At 36.9% G+C, this 20,435-nt stretch overlaps 1 protein-coding gene across 2 annotated transcripts in view; it reads left to right on the top strand.

Annotated features, from left to right (window-relative positions):
• The window catches only part of mvb12bb (multivesicular body subunit 12Bb), a 64,354-nt gene that overhangs the window by 15,775 nt on the left and 28,144 nt on the right, over positions 1 to 20,435 (top strand). For both annotated transcript variants that reach the window (XM_065247288.2, XM_073816236.1), the window contains exons 5-6: positions 2,625 to 2,754; positions 9,742 to 9,849. In XM_065247288.2, coding sequence (XP_065103360.1) covers positions 2,625 to 2,754; positions 9,742 to 9,849 — 238 coding nt within the window. The remainder of the gene's footprint in view (positions 1 to 2,624; positions 2,755 to 9,741; positions 9,850 to 20,435) is intronic.

The raw sequence follows: 20,435 nt of genomic DNA, 5'->3' as shown, positions 1-20,435 counted from the left end.
TGTTTGAAAATAAGTAGTTTTTTTTAAAGATCATTACATTGTTTGTCATTTTTTATAGTGCTTCCCAAGGACGAATAGGTCAGACAGTCTGTTTGCATCGGGAATAAATCTATATGTAGGCTTTAGATAATGCATACGTACCTCATAGTTATAAGACTGGGAAGGTACCATATATAGAAACATTTAGACACTAGGGGACAGTGCCGGTCCTAGATGCTGGGGGGCCCTAAGCAAAGCTTTGTGAGGGGCCCTCTGTCAGTGCATTCAGACCCTTATAGCATAGCACACATACATCTCGGAGACGTCTATTTGATGTCTGCGTTTACATCTGCAAGATGTCTTATTTAAATTGTTTTCTCATCTGCAATACGTCTGTGAGACGTCTCCTAAAAGATGTCATATAGACATATTGAAGATGTCTGCAAGACGTTTTTGATTTAGAATGTATGTAAGCAGCTCTTTTCCTTTATAAGATGTTTTTACACACCAGATGTATTCCAGATCTCCAGATCTTTACCAGACATCTCACAGACGTACCTGTGCTATCTGGGTAAAACCCAGTCAATGTTGCTGTTAGTTAGTTGGTAACTAACCACATAGTGTATTATCTTATAGCTGTATAATATTCCCATATGCACATTACTTTGAAACCCTGACTGATAAACTTGCTGATTATAACATGAAACATGTATTTGCTGATAAGTTGTTTTGATTTAAAATTTACCTGATCTAAATGAATGTAATGAATCAAATTAAATTACATATAAATACATACTGTTAATACACAGGGGTTAAATTGGGATTTGTTATGTGGGGGGGGCTCTGTGGGGAGGGGTACTTCGAGGGGTAACATGTTTAATACTGATGACAGCAAAGCCACTGGTGTGTTTCAATGACATTCTGGACCTCTGATAGGATTTGATAAGTTTCAGCTTTAAAAGAGCATTTCACCCGTAGAAACATTAATCTTTATTGAAAGTGTTATATTTGTAGTCGAAATGTAACATACATTTAGAATTTGGTGCCTATTTGACAGAGAAAAGGGGTGTTTGTAGTCTCATTCCCTCAACAAAGACATTGCACTTCCTTCTTTCAATGATGCAAAATGATGATTTTTACATCATTGAAAGAAGGATGTGCAACACTGAAATCTGTATTTCTCCTGTCTCAGCGGCAACTGAGGAAATGATGCATGACCATTCAAAAACATGACTGGAGTTCTAACTATACAAAGCTTAATGCAAATGGGTGAAGTGTCCCTTTAAAGCTGTCACAGAGGTTGACCCCAAATATTTTAAAAATAGTGTCTGATTTTAAATATTGCAAATCTATGAGTTTGACACCCTATATCCATTTGTTGCACATGTCATTATGCACAACTGATCAAACTTTAAAGGAAGTTAAAAGAATCAATCTCCTTGAATAATTCTAGGCATAAGATGCCCAAAAAGACTCAATTAACAAGATAAGGTACAACACACAGTACTGTATCAGCAACATGTCTTAGAAATTAGCCATAGAGATTCCCTATGCTGGTCAGCAGCTACAATCATATAGTTAGGTTTGATTTGTGTAATCAAAATACATTATTTTATTATCTATACAATGAGTTATATCCAGTGTTATCCAGTTAACATACTGTAATTAAACGAGTGACATATACTTTAATCCTTTACAATTTTCAAGTCTTCTATTAAGTTTTCTCGACGTGGGCACCATTCTTACCTCTCTCTCTCTCTCTCTCTCTCTCTCTCTCTCTCTCTCTCTCTCTCTCTCTCTCTCTCGTCAAATTATCCTGCACGAGAGCGCGTTCTTGAAGTTCAAAGGAAAAAGCGCGTTTTCGCGGCAATTGTGTCACCCAATTCGCGTCATTTGAATCGCCCCATGCTAAGACGCGTGTCTTTACATTGACTTAATCTGCTCGCGCAAATCCTTTATCTTGTTCCCTTGCTTCACGTTTTTTTCCCTTTATTCTGCTCCAGACGGATAGCTTTGTCTTTGTTTTAAATCAATGGTGGGCATATAATATGCGCATCGTTACCAAATCACTCTTCTGCGTCATGCACGCGGCCGTTTCTAAATTTGAAGGCTGCAACCTCCGGATCATGTCGCATATGCGCGCTGCATACGTCATCAAGCCTGATTTATTTAAGTTAAATAAGCATTTCATTTGCAAGTCATAAGCATAATATAACAATTAACCATTAACTAAGAATAATAGTCAACATTATAATTGTTAATATTCTAAAATACGTTTTTATGACGCATATGCAGCCTACAAATGTGACCTCTGAAGGCTGCAGCCTTCGGATTGAGAAACTGCCTGCATGTTGTCCGAGTACATATCAGTGATTTAAGAAATCATTAAGTATTTTTAAAAACCCGCACAAATTCGGAAGTTTGCAAATTATTTAAATTATAGCGTCTTGTTTTCATTAAACATAATAATAATTTTTCTTTGATATAATGGTTTTAAATAATTCTGAGATCAAGGGGGCCCTCTAGTGGTGCGGGGCCCTATGCAAATTGCGTACTTTGCGTATAGGAAAGACCGGCACTGCTAGGGGACATAATTAGGGTTTGTTTATGTTAACTGATACTATTTCTTTCTCTTTTTCTTATAGAGGAACAGGCTTTGAAGAAGGAAAGGTTGTGTGTCAAGTTGGTCCCCAGACACACTACTAATACGGCTATATGTGATCTGATCATCCAGGGAAAGTCCAAGCATGGTCTTGCTAATTACACATATATAGGGTGAGATATATGTATAGACTGTTTCATCCGACACACGTGCGGGGATGCGATTACGCGTCTGGTCCAAACTTTACTTCCGGTTCCTGTTTGTTTAATGGTCTGACTAGTTGCTGAAACTGAACTCTTAGACAAATACCTGGTCAAAAATAACCAGTCCTTCCATAAAAATAATTTTTTTGTGATGCGGGCAAAGATCTTGCGGCACATTTTCTTAAAAAATGCGATGGAATATGCAGGATATTTATGCAATTTTATGTAGTGAAATTGTGTGAACTTGCAAAAACTGCGGTTGGTGTTTGCACGACAACGACAACGTCACTTCATACCTTCCCATAGCAACAGGGGGCATGGCTGTGCTTGTGTGAAGTAAATGCAACACTTTTCAACTTTCTGCTAAGATATATGACTTTTTGCTACAAAAATGCGGGGATTATGAAATCATGCAAGCCCCGCATATTTTGCACACGGACATCTGCAATTTATGCGGCGAAATTGCGGCGTATTTGAAAAAGCTCCCCCTGCATAAATATGCGGACTTTGGCTGATTATGCATTGAATTATGCGATTTGGCAAATTGCGTTGTTTCGGGAGGAACTGAATAACAAATGTTTCCTAGGTAATCTATGTGTTGTTTATTTTGCTTTTTATATAAATAAACTACTTTAAACAGATTTTGTTGTTATTTATTCTTAGCGGGGTTTACCGGAAGTTACGTGTTTTCCACAAAAGCCGCTTGTTTATGTTGTTACTGCTGAACCGTCTATATAAGGCTAAAATCACAGACTGACATGTTTTTAAAGGGATAGTTCACTTAAAAATGAAAATTCTGTCATAATTTTCTCATCTGCATGTTGTTCTAAACTGGTATGAATTTATTTTTTCTGATGAACACAAAAGAAGATATTTCGATAAGCACACAGTTTATGGTACCCATTGAATTCCATCGTATTTGTTTATCCTACTATGGAAGTCAATGGTTACAATCAGCTGTGTGCTTACCATCATTTATCATAGCCTAATATCTTATTTTGCATACAGATTTTGAACAACATGTGGATGAGATCTGTTTGCAGTTCCCCGTTCCTTAAAAAAACCAAGGGGTGACAGAGCCTTCATGGTCATCACCCCAAAACTGTGGAACAGCCTCCCTTTGCACATTTGGCAGGTCTCAAAATTAGAAGGTTTTAAGACTCAGTTAAAAACGTATCTTTTTATTTTAGCGTTCATTGAGAATAGACCTTGTTTGGAGATAGTTTCTTGATGGATTTATATATTTTATTTCGTTTTATTTCTGACCAGTTTCTCTTTTATGGAATTTTATTCTTATTTTTTATTCTGTCTTAATTTTCTTTTTATTAATTAGTTTGATATTTTGCTTAATGACTTTGAAATACTGTGAAGCACTTTGGGCAATTGAAATTGCAGTAAAATGTGCTATATAAATGAATAAAGTTGAAAGTTAAAGTATACTATCCCTTTAAGCCGGTGACACACTGGATGCGTGGCGTGAGCGTGGCGTTTCTGTTGCGTCTCAGATGCGTCGCGTTTACTGTGTCTTTACACACCAGAACCGTGCCTGACGCGGCGCTGACGCGCTGCTGCTGCTGTAGGTGACACAGAGGAATACCGCAGAAAGACTAGGCTGTTGTCTTCACTACAACAATTCAAACTTTTCACATACCTACGCCTTCCAAAATCCAAAAAATGGGTGAGTGTCTGTCTGTTTATTTCAATAACATTTACAAATTTGTGTAGATTAAAAGCGCTATTGACCCTGCCTGATGTTGGACCGTCACAGAATACACTACGTTGTTATTGTCGTGTGTCATATTTTTTTCATGTAGGCTAATCACATTGTTAAGAAACAAATTGAAAAAATATAGATTATTAATATGTTATGCTATGATCTCTGTATTGTACACCGGGACATGATTGTTTAAAAAATAAAATGACACGAAATTATATGTATAGGCAAAATTAATAAGAATTTTTAAGTCACCAATAAATTCTGAGGTTTCAGGTGTTCTCTAAACAAAATTGTCATTGAGATGATTCTCATATATGTTATGAAAGATATAATTGATACACCATTTTACTTTATGAAGTATGAGGTTAAAATGGACATAAATTAATATGTCCATTCAATGCAATGTATCGTTTTACTGGATTTAATTTGCATATTAATGTGTTCTGTGTATTAATAGGTAAGATTGAATGAATAACAATGTAATTAGAATAATAATTTGTTTTTAATAATAATATCTCATACTCAATAGGAATATTAGTGTATAATTTATGTCAATATTTACTTGTTTCTCCAAAAATGCCTGATAAACATGATTTAAGTCCTGATGTCCTCTACAGTGGACATGTATGAAATCAATTCCCTGTTTTGTAAAAAAATGAAACCCCATAACGTTTTCCTGAGATGTTGGTTTAAAGAAATTCAATTTGAAAATTAGTTTAAATAAATTACGATTACAATATATTATCATATTTCCATAAATATGAAAATATGATACATTGATACAAAAGTGCCATGAATATGCTATTTACAGGACAACAGATTGTGATATGTATGGTGTCAGAGAAATAAAATAAAATATAGTTTCCACTATAGTGGACAGAAGTCCATTTCTGGGTCCCTATTACTAATGAAAATTATAATGGTATTTTGTCTTTTCCAGTTCGAGTTGTTGACAGAACAAAAGCCATTGCAGCCCTTCTTCTGTTAAGAATTCGCCGGAGGAAAAACAGACGATGGTGGGTTCACCCCATGAATCAAAGAAGAAAAACTTTCGGCGCTTATTACCACCTCGTTGCAGAGTTGCAACTTGATTCTGAAAAACATCTAAATTACTTCCGGATGTCAACAGAACAAATGGAGGAGATTCTGTCTATTGTCGGACCCGACCTGACGAGGCAGACAACAAATTTTCGTGATCCTATTGAGCCCAAGCAGAGGCTTGCCATTACACTCAGGTAGGCTTTTTATTCTCTGTATAATAAAAAAAACAAAGACCACTCAACAAGAAGACTTTTTTCAATAAACAATTGAACATTTTAAACTTTTCAATAACAAAACAATATTATTTTCACCAAAACAGACACATTATACCACATAATGTTAATTTTCAAAACTGAACTATTTACATTTAATGCCATGATTTACAAATTGTGGTAGCTGTGGGGTAAAGGGTCAGACAGATTCTCCATAAATGTCCTGGGAGGGTCATCTTGGGGAGGAACAGGATGATATTGGGACCGGGCTTGGAGTGTGGGGCTGTACGGATGAAATGAAGTGGAGGTGGAAGAGTGGCTTCCTCTTACAGGGCCTGGGGTGTTCATCTGTGCCAGCTGTCTGCTCTCCAGTTCAGTGAGAAATGTCAAAAAATGAGTTTGGGCGTGGGCCTGTGCCTCACGTGATAGCCTGTTTAGCCTAGGCACCAAACTCAAAGCAAAATAGTACATTTCCTCTTGTGCAGTAGGCACATGAGGGGGGACATTTGAAGTTGGAACGGAGATTATGTCCAGTAGCTGTTGCTCAACTTCAGACACTACTTGTCTTCTCCTCTCACGTGCAGGTCTTGTTTGAGATTGAGTGCTTTGTCTAGTCTCTGAGAGAATAGCTTGAATGCGGGGGTGGGCTGGAGTGGGACTTGCTCGGGAGTGGGATGTTGATGCGATTGGCTCAGATGGGGAGTTTGGGGTGTTACACCTCTGTGATGTTGGAGTTGCTGTGCGTGCCACATCCTCCTCTATTGCGCTCAGATCAATGGGGTCCTGTGTGTCTTCAAGCGGTTGTATTGGATCCAGTGAACATCTTGAGCTAAAAATAGAGTAACAGTGGTCCTTTTGATAAATAAATCAGGGCTGCATAACAATTAATCTCAACTAATTGTTTACTGAATAAATTTTTTTGTTTACATTACATATGTGTGTGTATTGAGTATAATAATTATGTGTAAATAAATACACACACATGCATGTATAGGTTTAAGAGCAAAAAATATGTGTACATATAAAGTATTCATATATATAAATAACACTTAAATTTGTGCTATTAATAAACAAACTTTTTGTATAGTGTATACAATTTAATGTTTTGTCTTAACAAGTTATTCTCTATAACCAAAAAAAGGAAATTAAAGTACATACTAACCTTCTTGGGTTTAAATGAGGCAGTAGAAATGACATTACAGCCTCGTATTTCCACTCTTTGACTGTCCCACCTGCAGAGCCACTGGGAGGATGCTTTTGTTTATGTTTTACAAAAGCATCTCTCAGCACCTTCCACCTTTTTTTGCAATTTTCACCTATGAGGAGAAAACATAATCTCATCAATACACTTTGCTGTAATATTATTACTATACTATATTATAATTACTCGTATTGACAATGACACATTTTTCTTTCTGACACAGATACCTTGCAGCAGGAGAAAGCTTTGCTAGCCTGGCCTATCAGTACCGTTTGGGGGCAATTACTGTGTGCTCATCTGTGCACATGACATGCAATGCAATTGAAAAAAGGATGATGTCAATTCACATTCCTCCACCAACTGAGGACCGGTGGAAAGCCATTGCTTCCAAATTTTGGGAGAAGTGGAAATTTCCCAACTGCTTGGGTGCAATAGATGGGAAGCACATCACCATCAAAGCACCTCCCAATTCTGGTAGTCTGTATTTTAATTATAAGAAGACATTTTCCATTGTTCTTCTGGCACTCGTGGATGCAGACTACAGGTTCACCTACATCCAGGTGGGAGACTTTGGCCGTGCCAGTGACGGGGGGGTATATGGCTCTTCGCGGCTTGGCAGGGGCATGGAGGCCAAAACACTGAATGTGCCCGAAGACAGCCCTTTACCAGGTTCAGGTGTGCAGGGTCCCATGCCCTATGTCATTGTTGGAGATGCGGCATTTCCATTGAAAACTTACCTCATGAGGCCTTTCCCAGGTCATCGTCTCCCAAGGTGGCGAGAAAATTTCAATTACAGACTGTCTTCAGCCAGAATGGTTGTGGAGTGTGCCTTCGGGATCCTCACTGCGAGATGGAGAGTGCTGCTTTCCAGGCTGCAGATGGCACCACACTTTGTGGACACTGTTGTTATGGCTTCATGCATCCTGCACAACTTCCTCACCAACCCAGCACAAAACCGGAGATGGCAGGATGAAGCTGAACATACAGGAGACATGTTGCCTATTATAAGGAACATGGGAGGGAACAGGGGCAGCAAGGATGCCTATGAAGTGCGTGAGAAATTCAGCACTTTCTTCAATTCTCTGGAAGGAGGCATCTGATCACATCACAACATTCATTCATTGTAAATAATTTAACAACTTTATTTTCTATTCCTGTATATAGTTTGTTTGTAATTTAAAATGTTCTGCATGGCACCTCGATTAATGACCCTAATCCTTCAACTAACTAATATCCTTTTTATGTTCATAATTATAATAATTATCTTAAATAAAGACTAACATGTTGATCTCTACAAAATTACTTATTGTATTTATATTATCACAGTCAATAGGCCTGCATTAAAAAACTGTTTTGTTGTCTGTTTGGTGACTTTTTTATGTGGTATATGGCAGATGAACATATCACTTACAAATGTTGTTTGAAATGCCAGAACAATATAATAGTGACAAAAATAACAAAAAATGAACAATTGGACGTTAAAATATCTTTAAAAGATATGTAGGTCAATTAGGTATGTAATTATGTATTGAAGGGATTTATATATTTATAAAAGGCAAGTGCAAGCAGGAGACAGCAAAGTGTGCGCTGATTGACAAATAATAATGGAGGGAGGGATGATAACCGATAATTGGTAGGTTATCGACATTTTTTATACACCCTGCACCCTCAAACTTCGCTTGGACCACATGTAGGCTATCGGTAAGTTGCACATGTACACAATATATAGTAAACCTACCATTACAACCAATAGCTGTAGCAACTGAGTCCCATGCCTTCTCCTTTTTCCGTGGATCTTTATAGCAAGGATCCTGTGGATCATACAGTTGTCGGTGTTTCTCTACTTCTTCAATTAACCTGCCGTCGTCCATCGCTGCAAACTCGCGGCACAGTGTAGCCTATTTAGTGTCAAGTCACGTGATCGCCCTTGTTCACATTATGGGATAGAGTTGTTTAAGGCTATACTTTATGTTAAGCAGCATAAATATAAATCATACTGATTAAAGACACCTTGATGGGAAAAAAAGTACTATTTGACAAGTAAAATATTTTAAAATGGATATTATTTATTTATGTATTTTTTAAATGACATTTGTATTTGAATTTATGTCAACCTAGACTTTCAAACACCTAAATGTCATTCATTTAAATATATTTGTGTACAAAATGACATATAAACATATTTTGCTATTCTATTTGGCCTGGAAACGCTTCCAAGACGCTTGCGTGTGGCATGAAAAATAGGCGTCGGTTCTATTTCTAGCAAGCACGCGTTTTCCGCGCGGCTCGAGCCGCGCCTGAGACGCGCGTCTCATGCTGGCAGTCTGCAAGCTCTAACCTGTTAACATGGAAGCCGAATTAAAAACGGACACGCCACGCAGCTGAGACGCTCACGCCACGCATCCAGTGTGTCACCGGCCTTAAAGGCTGTATATGTTTAATGCAGATGTTTTGGTCAGTTTTAGCTCCAAGAAAAATAAAGCAAAAAAAGTAAATATCCTGAAGCCATGTATACTATGCTTCCTGATTTCCCATTTTTTTAAACCAAAGTGAATCGTTCTTGTGGTTTGTCTTTTTGTGCTTTGACCAGCTTTTGTTCCCTATAGTGCCCCTCAGTGCCTGTGGCCTGCTACAGGCATCATGCCTCTCTGTACTGATGCCGCTACTCCAACAGCGTTTAAAGCAGTTCCTGATATTTCTTGCTAGCGTTAGATTGTATTTAGCATTCACTAGCACATTACCTCAAATGCTTTCATTTGCATCAATGTTATGTATTTTCATTGCAGAGAGATGAATAGTTTGGGGATTTGGTGTCAGTTGGGAAACATCACTAAGTTGAAGGACACAGGACACAAAACCTCGTCTGCATCTTCATACACTTCTGATGTTGTCAGGTAAGACATTTCACCAACAGTATAATTGGAAAAATATGCAAAAATGTGTACTTTCAACAATTATAGAGTTTAAACATTGGAGTCAACATAAAAGCATTTGAGGTCATGTATATTAATAGTCTGTTAATTAGAAATAGAAATAATTTCAGCTGATATACCCATTTAAAATTGTACTCCTCTTCTAGCATAAAGCACCAAAATATCAGCCCCTCATCGGGTTTGTATATATAAGTGTGTATACATTTTTATCCTGTAAAGTTTTCAAGAATTAATATGTAGAGATGCACGATACTGTATATCGGCCAATAAGAGCAATTTTTACCATTATAACAGTTTTCGGCTGTTTAATGTTCAATGTTAAAGGGACACTCCACTTTTTTAAATATGCTAATTTTTCAGCTCCCCTTGAGTTAAACATTTGATTCTTACTGTTTTGAAATCAATTCAGCCGATCTTCGGGTCTGGCGCTACCACTTTTAGCATAGCTTAGCATAATCCATTAAATCTGATTAGACCATTAGCATCGCGATCAAAAATAACCTGTAACATGGCTGCAGCAGGCATAGTGATATTACGCACTGCCTGAAAATAGTCCCCTTGGTTACTTTCAATAGCAGGGGACTATTTTCGGCCTGCATTTTACTGCATAATATCACTACGCCATGTTACAGCAGCAAAGTCCTTGATTATTACGCCAGAATGAGAGTATAGTTCCTAGCCATATCTGCCTAGAAAAACGCAACTTTTAATTTTCCGCTGGTCTTAGTACACGATGTAACTACAGAGAGTCAAGTTTTAAATAGGAAACAATAAAAAACCTCTTTGTTTATTTTTTAGCGCAATGCTAATGGTCTAATCTGATTTATTGGATTATGCTAAGCCATGCTAAAAATGCTACTGCCGGACTCGGAGATTAGTTGAATGGATTCCAAAACGGTAAAAATCAAATGTTTAACTTCAGGGGAGCTGAAAAATTTGCATATTTTCAAAAAAAGGTGGAATGTCCATTTAATGATCATTAAATGAATGAATAAAATTCAGAAGATTTAATATTTAGAATGTATTTAATGCAAGTTAATATAACCACCAAACTATCAGTATCAGCAGATATCAGCCTGAATAATCGGCTATTGGTATCGATGGAAAACCTTTATATCGGTGCATCTTTACTAATAATACATGCAATATCAAGTTGAAAAGCTGTGCTGTAAATTCAAGGCTGTTGAATATTTTTGCATACAATATGTCCTTTGCCGAGGTGTCAAGGTTTGTTAAAATCATTAGGCGTGACATAATAATATGACAGGGGAGTTAATGGTTGTGAAGAGACAATGAGATGAATGAAACTGAGTGAGATTCGGGAATTTCTGTTGTGCTTTATCACAGCCTTGCTCTTCAGCAAGACACTTAACCCCAGATTCTCATTTGAGGATTGTCAACACAGCGCAGGTGGCTTTGAATAAGCAGTGTCTGCTAAATGGCAAGTTTTCCTTCACGACTCTAAAGTTCAACAAAGTGATTTGAGAGACCACCGTGAGAAGAGCTTAGTCTGTTGTGTGCTCTGACACACAAACACAGAAACATGCACACACAATTTGCCCCATAGCCACACACAAACACACAGCCTGCAGGTCTGAAGACCGATAGCAAGAGTGACTTTGTACCTCATCCAACTCAAACATGTCAATTATTTATAAGCAGGAAGTAGCTGGGTTTTTCCTGGGTAAATAGTAAATAAACAATCACTGCTTCTCTCAGTGGTTGGTAGAGTGGAGAGGTTGGCTGGGGGCATGTAGGAGTACTGTAGATGGTGCCAACTGTAATGTGCCAGAGGGCCGTGGAGGTTTTGGCACAGTGGTCGGTATACATAGATGGCATGTTAAATCTGCAATCCAAGTGGATGTATGAAAAATCATAGTGATCTCTTTCTGTCAATTTTAGTTGCAAGTTTATTATGTTACACAAGCATATTCAATATCTCATCAGATGAATAATTGCGGTACACACATATATGGCATAGAACATACTGTATGTTTTGCTCAGTTTTGATCACAATGAATTTGACTGAGATCGATTATCAGAATGTCTCCATGATCATCGGTTACTTTCATATCAGTGATCTCTGCCTAAACGCCATCTGAGGTTTTGCTCTTTGAACTTGCGCAATAAGACAAACCTTCCTAAACGTACCATGGTTTCATAGCTTGTTTAAAGCCCTTTGTGCTGTGTGTTTTTGGTAGGGGCAGCTCTAACAGAGAAGCGTTTGATGTCTCTGAGTCCTCCTACATCCTGCTTTACACTTTCACACACTTCCGTCTCACCCCGCTAATCCCTCACCCTTTTAATGCCACTTTTCAAGTATGGGAAGAATAAATTGTATCTTAGAGCGATGATTCCCACTTCCCTGCTGTGATCGCAGACCGTGCACTTATTATTACATTCCATGCTTTACATCTGTGTGAATGTCCATTTGCAATCTGTGAATCTGCAGTCTGTTCATCTGCGTAATGTATTTTAGAAGGCAAAGCAATGTTAGATTAGAGATAAAGTAAAAATGTGAATCTTTAAAGTTTCTTATCTAAGAGGTTTTAAGACTTGCTTGATTTGTTGTTGTTGTTATTTTATGAAGTATAACAGAGTTAAATCTGGAATGTGCTTGATTTAGAACCATAGAATGATGTAAAATATGGGAAAAACTAATGTAAAAAAGTGTTATAATCTATTTATGAGATTAGGAGCATTAAAGTTTGATTTCACGCATTGTTTTCTCATTGATTTCAATCATTGACATGATCTTACTCAGTCAATATTAAAGAAATCAAGGTTATATACATACTTTTATTAACATTATGTATGATGAGTTTATGTAAAAAAACAGTCACATAAATGGCTGGGATTTTACAGACTGGATCACAAATTGGATCTGAAATGTGAGAGCTGTACATGGTTTGTGGTGTGGTTACTGAATGCAGTGTTTAAAAAACTAAACCGTTTATGTTTCGGTTGAAAATATTTTAAACGGTCAATAAGAAATAAATGTTTAATGACCCCATTATCTTGCTGGTAGTTCGGCAAATATGTGTGCAAATATACTGCATATTATAAACTGTTATAATCTCACTTTCTTTGCTCATTCAGTGATAGATTTCACAGATTTCTCAATATATTCAGACGAAATGTGTAACACTTTACAATAAGGTTGTATTTGTTAACATTAGTAAATGCATTAGCTATCATGAACTAACAATAAATAACACTACAGCATTTATTTATCTTAGTGGCTACATGTTATTTTCAGCATTTCTAATACATTATTAAAATCAACGGTATTAACTGTTACCATTAGTTAATTCATCATGAACTAACATGAATAACTGGATTCGGAAGAACAAAGATTAATAAATGCAAAAATGGTACTGCTTATTGTTACTTCTTCTTAGCTAATGCATTCACTAATGTTAACAAATACAACCTTGAAGAAACACATAATCTAATAACTGCACATCATGTTAAAACTGCAGATAATGTAATAAGTATACATTATTATTGTAATAAAATGCTGATAGTGTAATCATTTTCTCAAAATGTAATAAAATCTTAAGCTCACAATGTAGTATAAATAATAACATTATTAGGAATGTATTCCATTATAAAAATATTGTCATTTTGTCATAACTGTAATAGGCTTTTTAAACAACTTATTATAAGTGGTGCTTGCATTTATGCAACACACTAGCAACCGCATATCAACACTCTAACAACATCCTACCCCAACAGTACCCCGGGTACCATAAAGCGACTGCAGAGCAACCAAACTGAATACTCTAGCAATCGTATATCTCTGAATCAGATTATTGTAGAGATATGTGTGTCCACTCTTTTGACTCATGTTGGCAAATATAGACACATAAAAAATCCCAAGTTTTGCCATGGCAAGCACCGCTTCACTTTTTTTTCTGAAAATGTACCCATCTAGTTATTTTTATTACTATTTAGGTACATATATATAAATAAACCAAAGAAACAACAAAATATTTTATTTCCCACTTGCATACAACAGTAAGAAATGTATAAACAGTGATTAAAAATGAATGACAAGAAAATAAAACTGCGGAAATAAATGGTCTGTGAGGATTTGGGAAAATAAGCTATAAGTATTATTAAGTTTGTGGAAATTCTTGACCAACCGGCAAAACAGAACACAAAGTTACGTATGGCTTTGAATGTATCGTCTTGAATGGCATGAATCCAAAAGCATGGTCGCAATTTAACATTTGTTTATTTATATATAAAAAATATATATATTATATTGTAAGCATTAAGGGGCGGTTTCCCAGACAGGGAATAGACTAGTCCTAGACTAAAATAAAGAAGCTGTCCAAACTGAAAGCAACTTGCAATGACATATCTTAAAATACATCAGTGCCCTTTGTTTTGCCTCAAAATGCACACAAGTAATGTTTTTAGTAATGCATGTTTGTTTAAACTAGTTATATTTCCTAATTAAACTAAGGCCTAGTCCTGTCTTAAGCTAATCCCTGTCCGGGAAACCCCTATAAGTTGCCACAATGTGTTCATAATGTAATACATTTTTCGTAAAATAAACTGACATTATAAGCTCAACACTTTATTTTTATTTCCTTTATTACCTTATATGGACACATAATCAAACTGTATAATGTTGCATTAATTTTTGATTGTATATTTTTTATCAGTCTGTGGTGTCTCATTGTCTAATGTCAACATGTGAGCTCTTTTCTTTCGCATTGGGTTCGGTCAGTCCAGTTCATTTGCCATAGATTTTAGGGTTGTTGTTCTTCAGGGTGAACCAGACCTGATCATCTGCCTCTGGTGCCATTTGTTCTCCAGATAAAACTGTCATCTTTCCCTCTGATATCTGACCTCTAGATTGACAGAGAACATAAAGTTGCCTTGTGCTAATTTTTCAGTTTCTCTTTCTCTTCATAGTATCAAGGTTTGGGGCATTTCTCTCTGAATGACAGGGCCATATAGAGCAGGCATAGAGTTTATATCCAGAAGCGGAACAATATAAATGTAAAGGTCAAGCATATTTCCCATTGTGAGCTGAAAGATTTTTTATGCTTTCGCATGATTCACTCTTCTCGTTCACTGCTGGAGGTCAGTAAATAAAGAATCACTTTGGCTGGTCTTAAAAAAGTTTGCAACTTTTTTATAGTTTAGATTGCATTAAAAATTTAATAATTGTGATCCTGGATGCTGATTGGTCAAAAGTTGCTAGGTTTGAACAAATATGACCTCTTCTTCAAGCTTATCATTTGTATAATTACAGCACCCATGGTCGATTCATTATTTTACTGTGTACATATCATAAACAATATGTTCTAATAGAGCGATGTTATTTAATATTTGTTAATATTCTAATAAAAAATTAAAATATTTATTATAAACATATTATTATATATATTTTTGCCATTTTTATTGTAAGCAATATACAAACCAGAATATCAATGCAACATGCATTAATTCAACTTCCTCTCCAACTCACCCACCCTAACCCTGGGGTCTTATTAAACATGGGGTACATAATGAATAGAGAAAACCAAAGTCACAGGAATCATAAAGCATAAATTCCAGCAATCAAGAAAATAAAAGAAGAATAGCTAGAATAAATCCCTAAATAAATAAAAATTAAATGAGTAAAGATATGTGTTAACCTTTTTTAAAGCGATAAGGCTTTCCAAGCTGTGCCATATTGTGAATACTTTTGACAGCTTTACATTTTACGTCTTATATAATCATATCACATTTAATCACATTTTATGTAATACAATCATACATAATCTAATATAAAAGGTCTGTGTAATTTCTGTGACACTGATACTTAAAAAGATAGTAAATCTTAGGTTGATATCTTGATCTCTCAAGATAACTTTTTAACAGTGATTTTTATCTGATCTTGACATAATCTAAGAAAAAAATACATAGTTCACATTTTACCACATATTTAATGTATTTAGCATATTTTACTTAGTTCTATAACTGTTATCATGTCTTTTTGTCTCTAAACAATTTAATGCATCAATATAAGTTAACTGTGACCTATTGCATTATTGTGAATGTGCTTTCTTCCCATAAAAAGGTTTGTTTATGAAAAAGTCTTAAGTGCTGAGTGCTCTATACAGTGTTGATACAATGCTGATGGATGTGTGTCAGCGATTGTACTCAGTTCATTCCAGTGACCTGCACATCACCTGCTGAACATCAGCACTGTAAACAACAGACGATCTGCCGGTTCTCAGGGAAGGCAGGCCCTGTACGAGATCTGTCGTGACGGCGTCTCCGAATCTGCTTTTTTCAGACAGTCTTCTGTGTACCCTTTCCCAGAAAACCCTAAAAAGGTTGCAAATTTCCATACACATCAAGCAAACTCAAACCGAGCAGTGCCACAAACAATAGAATCATCAGCAAAGATCTGTGGCTCTTTAGAGAATCCACGCTCCTATATTCCACAGCCGAATTCTTCAAGATTCCTCCACACCTGACATGGAACTTTAAGTGGGATAATGACAAGCAGGAAAGGCGCCACTGCAGAGAGCAGCTGTCTACACGCTATGGGTTGTGTGGGCTGCCTGCTCGGAGCGAACGCTGAGGTGTTGTCATCCAGCATCTCGGATGAGTGTCAAAACACCCGCTTTCGATCAGTTCGCGGCGTATTATTTTTATATATCATTTTTATCCTAGTCTTTGCTCCATCCGAGGCTTTGGAGAATTTGTCCACAGTGTGACAGATGTTCCATTTCTCCGCCTAGAAATGGACTTGTCCTCCTTGAGTTTCTCATCAGCCACCCATGGAGTTTTCTAAGTGTGATGTTGGGTGTTTTGATATTGAAATTACCATGACTAATTGGCTCTTTGCAATCCTGTTAGCGTATTGAATTGCCTGCAAAAATAAGTTGATTAAATAGTTTTCGTCCCTTAACTTTGCCATTTTCAACCTGCTTTGTGTTATAATTTTATAACAGCATTATTGCTGTTTATTTGTCAGCAAAGTCCACGAGATCATTCGAAGGACTCTTGACAGTTACCAGCAGTGTTGGGGAAAGTTACTTTTAAAAGTAATGCATTACAATATTAAGTTACTCACCAAAAAAGTAACTAATTGCGTTACTTAGTTGCTTTTCATGGAAAGTAATACTTACGTTACTTTTGCATTACTTTTTCTTACTTGGCTGAGGCTTGAAGATCTTTCAGAACTTTTTTATGAAGTTCTGCATTCAGAAATTGCATATTTCCGTCACAAAAATGTTAAGCTCTGGCCTGCCATCTCAGTTTCTGACCTAAACTGGCACGCATAGAGTTGTAATTCTACATCACTACGTTTAGTTTAATTCAGTAAATTATTTTTAAAATCAAATTAATTGAACTGAAAAGTAACTCGCATTACTTTTTTTAAAAAGTAACTAAAATATTAATGTGTACATTTACAAAATAATGCGTTACTTTTCAGAAAAGTAATATTATTAGGTAACGCACGTTACTTGTAATGCGTTACCCCCAACACTTGGTTACCATTGCGTTGAATGATACTTTTTGCGAGTTGAAAATTGTTTACTGTACTCTTTAAATGAGAAAACACAAAATCTATTAGAAATGTACTGCATGATTCTTAAATGCAATTCTGAATTCAGCAAGCTAGTTAGTGAATAAACCACAGGTCTGTAATACGTGCTGTAATACAACACAAAAGTGGCTCAACTGTTTCGTAAATTCTCCCATTTATTTTTCTTAAAGTGAAGTCCATCTTCCTGTAGACCAGCTAGACTGCTGTGATGTGCCTGTCTTCTCATTTGAAGCCTTGGGTCTAATTTGTCCAGACCTTCCATCCCAAGTCAGTCCTCCTCCACCTACCAGCCATATTCTCGAGATCCCGTCTTTTGTTTCAGCTTGTCTTCCATTTGGCCTTATTAGGAATCAACCGTCAACTGTCCTCTTAGTGTCTCCAGTCCTTTGTCTGTCTTCAAACTCCCATCTTTCCAACCTTCTCATTGCGGTGTACTCAACAAATGCTGTGCTTTCACTGGATCTGACTGGAGCTTGTTGAAGAGGATGTAAAAGTCACAAGAAGCAACCATCGGCCTTGTAAACTCTCAAAGTACAGTGTACATGTACTATAATATTGTTTACATCTTACTTCGTCTTATTTTAATTCTTTGAGGTATTATGTTGTAATTTGATATTCACAATAGGGATGTGTGTCAGTACGGCTGTGATATATTTGAATGATGATTAATCGTACTCAAAACTCCAGCGGCCAATGTAATCTAAGCCTGCGCTGCTGTTGATTATGTTGCAATGTATTTTGCATGGTTGTATTTTAGGAATTAGATGTGTAATTGATTTGCCATATGTTGCTCAAAGTCTGCGTTCCCCGAACGTGTTGAAACAACAGAATTGGGATTGAGTATGGTTATACTGTTTGACAGGTCTGAAGATAAGAAAAATGCTTGCTCCTGAAACTTACATTGATTTTACCATAGCCAGTTTCCTGTTACTTCTCGAGGAGCTCAAAAAAAAGTTTGGGAGAGTTTTTCGATGCTTGACACTATAAAACGACTACTTTAAAGGCATACAAGACATTAGATCATTTTCAGATGGTAAATTCGTTAAAGATCAAGTTTTCTTATCTCTGTTGTGACCTTATCAAAGTGGTGATGTTTTACGTCCAAATAGATTCATGGCGTAAACAGGCTTTTCACCGAATATATCTCATTTCCATTTTCTGCATCGCACGGTATCAGTCTCTATTGTTTTCGCCCGCTCCAATGACTGGGGTTGGTTGAGGCCAGTTTCGACGAAAAGAGCATCCGGACCGTCTCTTTTTCAGTTTATGGCTGTTTGTGAAACGTCTGACGCGCGGAGAGCCGTGTCCCCGGCTTTCTTCCCCCCTGCGTTCGAGTCAACCTTTGCAAACGAAGGAAAGTCTTCATTAAATGTGGCAATCGGTTCCACAAGATTGATGCCAACCTTTTAAAAATTCACCATTGGGCCGAATTGAACACGGGCAAATGCTGATGCAGATGAACAGGGAGAAGTCGGCCCCATCGAGAGAAATAAATCTGAGTTGCAGGCTTCAGTTCATAAATACCACAGGCTGTCAGGGAGCATGTTTTATTGCGCCTGATAGAAATTACTGCATTTATTTATCTCATCACACCTGATAGAAATGCAGAATAGCCATTCAGAGCAACACTGTGTTGTTTACTTTCAGTGGTGCATTCTGGGGGCTGAGCCAAAGTTTTCAGTCAGTAATTCAGGTGAATATGTTGATCTGTTTGCTGGACACAGTGTAAAATGTGCTAACATGGTAATTGATATTTGGAGGACTTATTTCTACCTGATCTAATCCTTTGAAGTTTTGTTGGTGTTACCTAATGTGTAAAAAACCTTCTGAGGAAATATAACTTTGATATCTTTGATATTGACAAAGTCAGGTCAAATCAAAGATTAATTTGATGCTCCTAATCTCATATTTAGATGTTTTGCTAGCTCTGAGTTTTATTAAAAATCTTCCATTGATGTTGTTCAAGTTCAGTTTTGTTTTAGTAAATTCTTCAGCTCCAACTAACTCACTTAGCATTTTTCTTGCCCCAAGCACATCAACCATTTTATCCATTTATTTCAAACGCACCCCTCCTCTGCTTTCAACATCTAGGCAATCTCCTGCTTTGCATTGATATCGCATTTCAGAAGCTTTTCCAACATCCGCTTCCGCATTTACCTTCTCAAACTCGCGTTCTCCTTCTGCCTAAATGACATCTTACTCCCCTTGGCGGTGTCACTTTGCCCCTAATCTTCTTCCAAACATGACTGTGCTTGACTTTAATGCATCTGATGCGTTCTGTAACCTGTTGGAGATGCTCATTTGGTCTTCAAAGCATGTCTAAAGCAGAATTATGCAGCTCTTCTGATGCAGAGAGACTCGGGCGGCGCGGCAGTGGATTTATTGATTCCCGTGAGTGAGTCAGAGAGTGTAATTCACCAGCACTTGATTGATGAGGAGAGCCGGTTCAAACTGTCCATGAATTGCAACGCCTGCTATTTTTGCTCTTCCCCAAAACTGATATGGTTAAGCAGTTTGACTCGACATCACCAGGAGCTTTTTTTGTCCATGCAACATTTAAAGAGCACCTATTTCATTGCTAAAAAACAGCGTTATTTTTTGTATGTTGGTATAATACAATCTGTTCACGTGGTTTATGGTTAACACATTATTTTCCACATACTGTACATTATTGTAGCTCCAGATTTCCCTGTCTTCCTCAAACGCATTGATTTTGTACAAAGCTGTCCCTGATTGGCCAGCTAACCTGTACATTTGTGATTGGCCTGAATACCTCAGGCGTCAACTGGAAATGTGACGTTCCTTGCCATGTTTAAAAGATTCAGTCATAATGCAATGCTAACAGGAGTTAACTTACAGGCTGTGAGTCCAAGCGGGAGGAATTATGATAATGTCGGTCTTGTTTACGTCAACATGCCCAGGAAGTAAACGGTTGCCTACAATCCGTGTGTTTGTTGTAGTACAAGAAAAGAGATTTGCGTTG

Source organism: Paramisgurnus dabryanus, chromosome 11 (genome assembly GCF_030506205.2).
Source record: "Paramisgurnus dabryanus chromosome 11, PD_genome_1.1, whole genome shotgun sequence".
NCBI lineage: Eukaryota > Metazoa > Chordata > Actinopteri > Cypriniformes > Cobitidae > Paramisgurnus > Paramisgurnus dabryanus.
Note: the sequence above shows the minus strand (reverse complement) of the source record. Positions and strands in the feature narration are given on the sequence as shown.